Below are 1,387 nucleotides of genomic sequence, written 5' to 3'. Positions count from 1 at the left end.
AGTGAAAATCAAAGAAGTAAAGTCACTTGTCCCCAAGTTTACTCAGAAGAAGAGGAAAAATGCTTGCCTAGGTTGTTAGACTCCAAATCTATTGCGTGTGCCACTTCATTACTATACCTCAGCAATCTTTCCATTATCCTATCTAACCCTCCTCCATTCCCCGTGTTCAAAACCATTGTCTTTGCTTATTAAAGTCTCCGAGAAAAGGTTCATCTAGCTGTCACTGCTGAAGTCATCTTGGTCTCTGAAACAACAAATAAGACACTCTGCTCTTGATCTGTTTGGTCTTGATCCCATAGATGATGGGGTTCATCACAGGAGGAGCCAGCATGCAGACATTAGCCATTAGGATATGGACATGAGGTGATATATGTTTACCAAACCTTTGGACCAGAAATGTGAAGATTCCCGGAATGTAGAAGAGGAAGATGACACAGATATGGGAACCACAGGTATGGAGAGCCTTGTGACGAGCGTCCTGAGAGGGGATGTGAAAGATGGCATGGAGAATCATACAGTAAGATGCAACAATGAGGATAATGTCTAGTACCACAGTTATCAAAAGGACAAATATACCATACCAGATATTCACTTGAATGCTGGCACAAGCACACTTGGCCAAACCAATGTGTTCACAATATGTATGAGGGAGAAGATTATTTTTGCAAAAAGTTAGCCTCGTCAAAAGGAATATTATGGGGAATATGGTAACAACACTTCTCAAGAAGACAGCCACACTGGTTTTTATAATCACTGAGGGGGTAAGAACCATTGTGTATCTCAGTGGGTAACAAATGGCAACATAGCGGTCAAATGCCATTACCAGAAGGATTCCTGATTCAGCAACGAAGGTTGAGTGGATGAAGAATAATTGAGTAATACACCCATATAGGGATATTCCTCCAGAATTATACCAAAAGATGGCCAGGGCTTTAGGAACTGTAATGTTGGAGAGGCAAATGTCAACTCCAGCCAACATGCATAGGAAGATATACATGGGTTCATGGAGGCTGTGATCAGTAGCAACAATAAAGATGAGGAGACTGTTACCAAGGAAGGCAATAATATAGGAGATTAAAAATGGGACTGAGATCCAGATGTGGTGATTTTCCAGGCCAGGAATGCCTAGAAGATAGAAAAGTCTATGGCTTATGACAGTGATGTTAGCGATGGCCATGTTCATGGCAGGTAACCCTGTCAAGATAGTAATATCTCAGATTAAAGGGTGGGTTTAATACTTCTGATTTTTTAAACATATATTTACTCTTGCTCTTTACCCAAGCGCATGGTCCATTTTTGTATCATTTGGTGCTGAGAAATACGTATAGTTTTAATGTCACTCAAAAGTCTTTCAGCTCCAAATTTTCCAACTTTATTTTTTCAGTTC

General features: G+C 40.4%; 1 protein-coding gene across 1 annotated transcript; it reads right to left on the bottom strand.

Moving 5' to 3' along the window:
- Positions 1-232: 232 nt before the first annotated feature.
- LOC118837959 (olfactory receptor 52B4-like) lies at positions 233-1,177 on the bottom strand. The gene has a single exon (XM_036745123.1). It carries the CDS (start codon positions 1,175-1,177, stop codon positions 233-235), a length of 945 nt encoding a protein of 314 aa, XP_036601018.1.
- Between the last annotated feature and the right edge of the window lie 210 nt (positions 1,178-1,387).

This window comes from Trichosurus vulpecula, chromosome 2, assembly GCF_011100635.1.
Source record: "Trichosurus vulpecula isolate mTriVul1 chromosome 2, mTriVul1.pri, whole genome shotgun sequence".
Taxonomy (NCBI): Eukaryota; Metazoa; Chordata; class Mammalia; order Diprotodontia; family Phalangeridae; genus Trichosurus; species Trichosurus vulpecula.
This window is presented reverse-complemented; position numbering and strand designations above follow the sequence as displayed.

Excerpts from the sequence above, each read along its gene's own strand:
- LOC118837959 (XM_036745123.1), bottom strand. The coding sequence starts at position 1,177 with ATGGCCATCGCTAACATCACTGTCATAAGCCATAGACTTTTCTATCTT.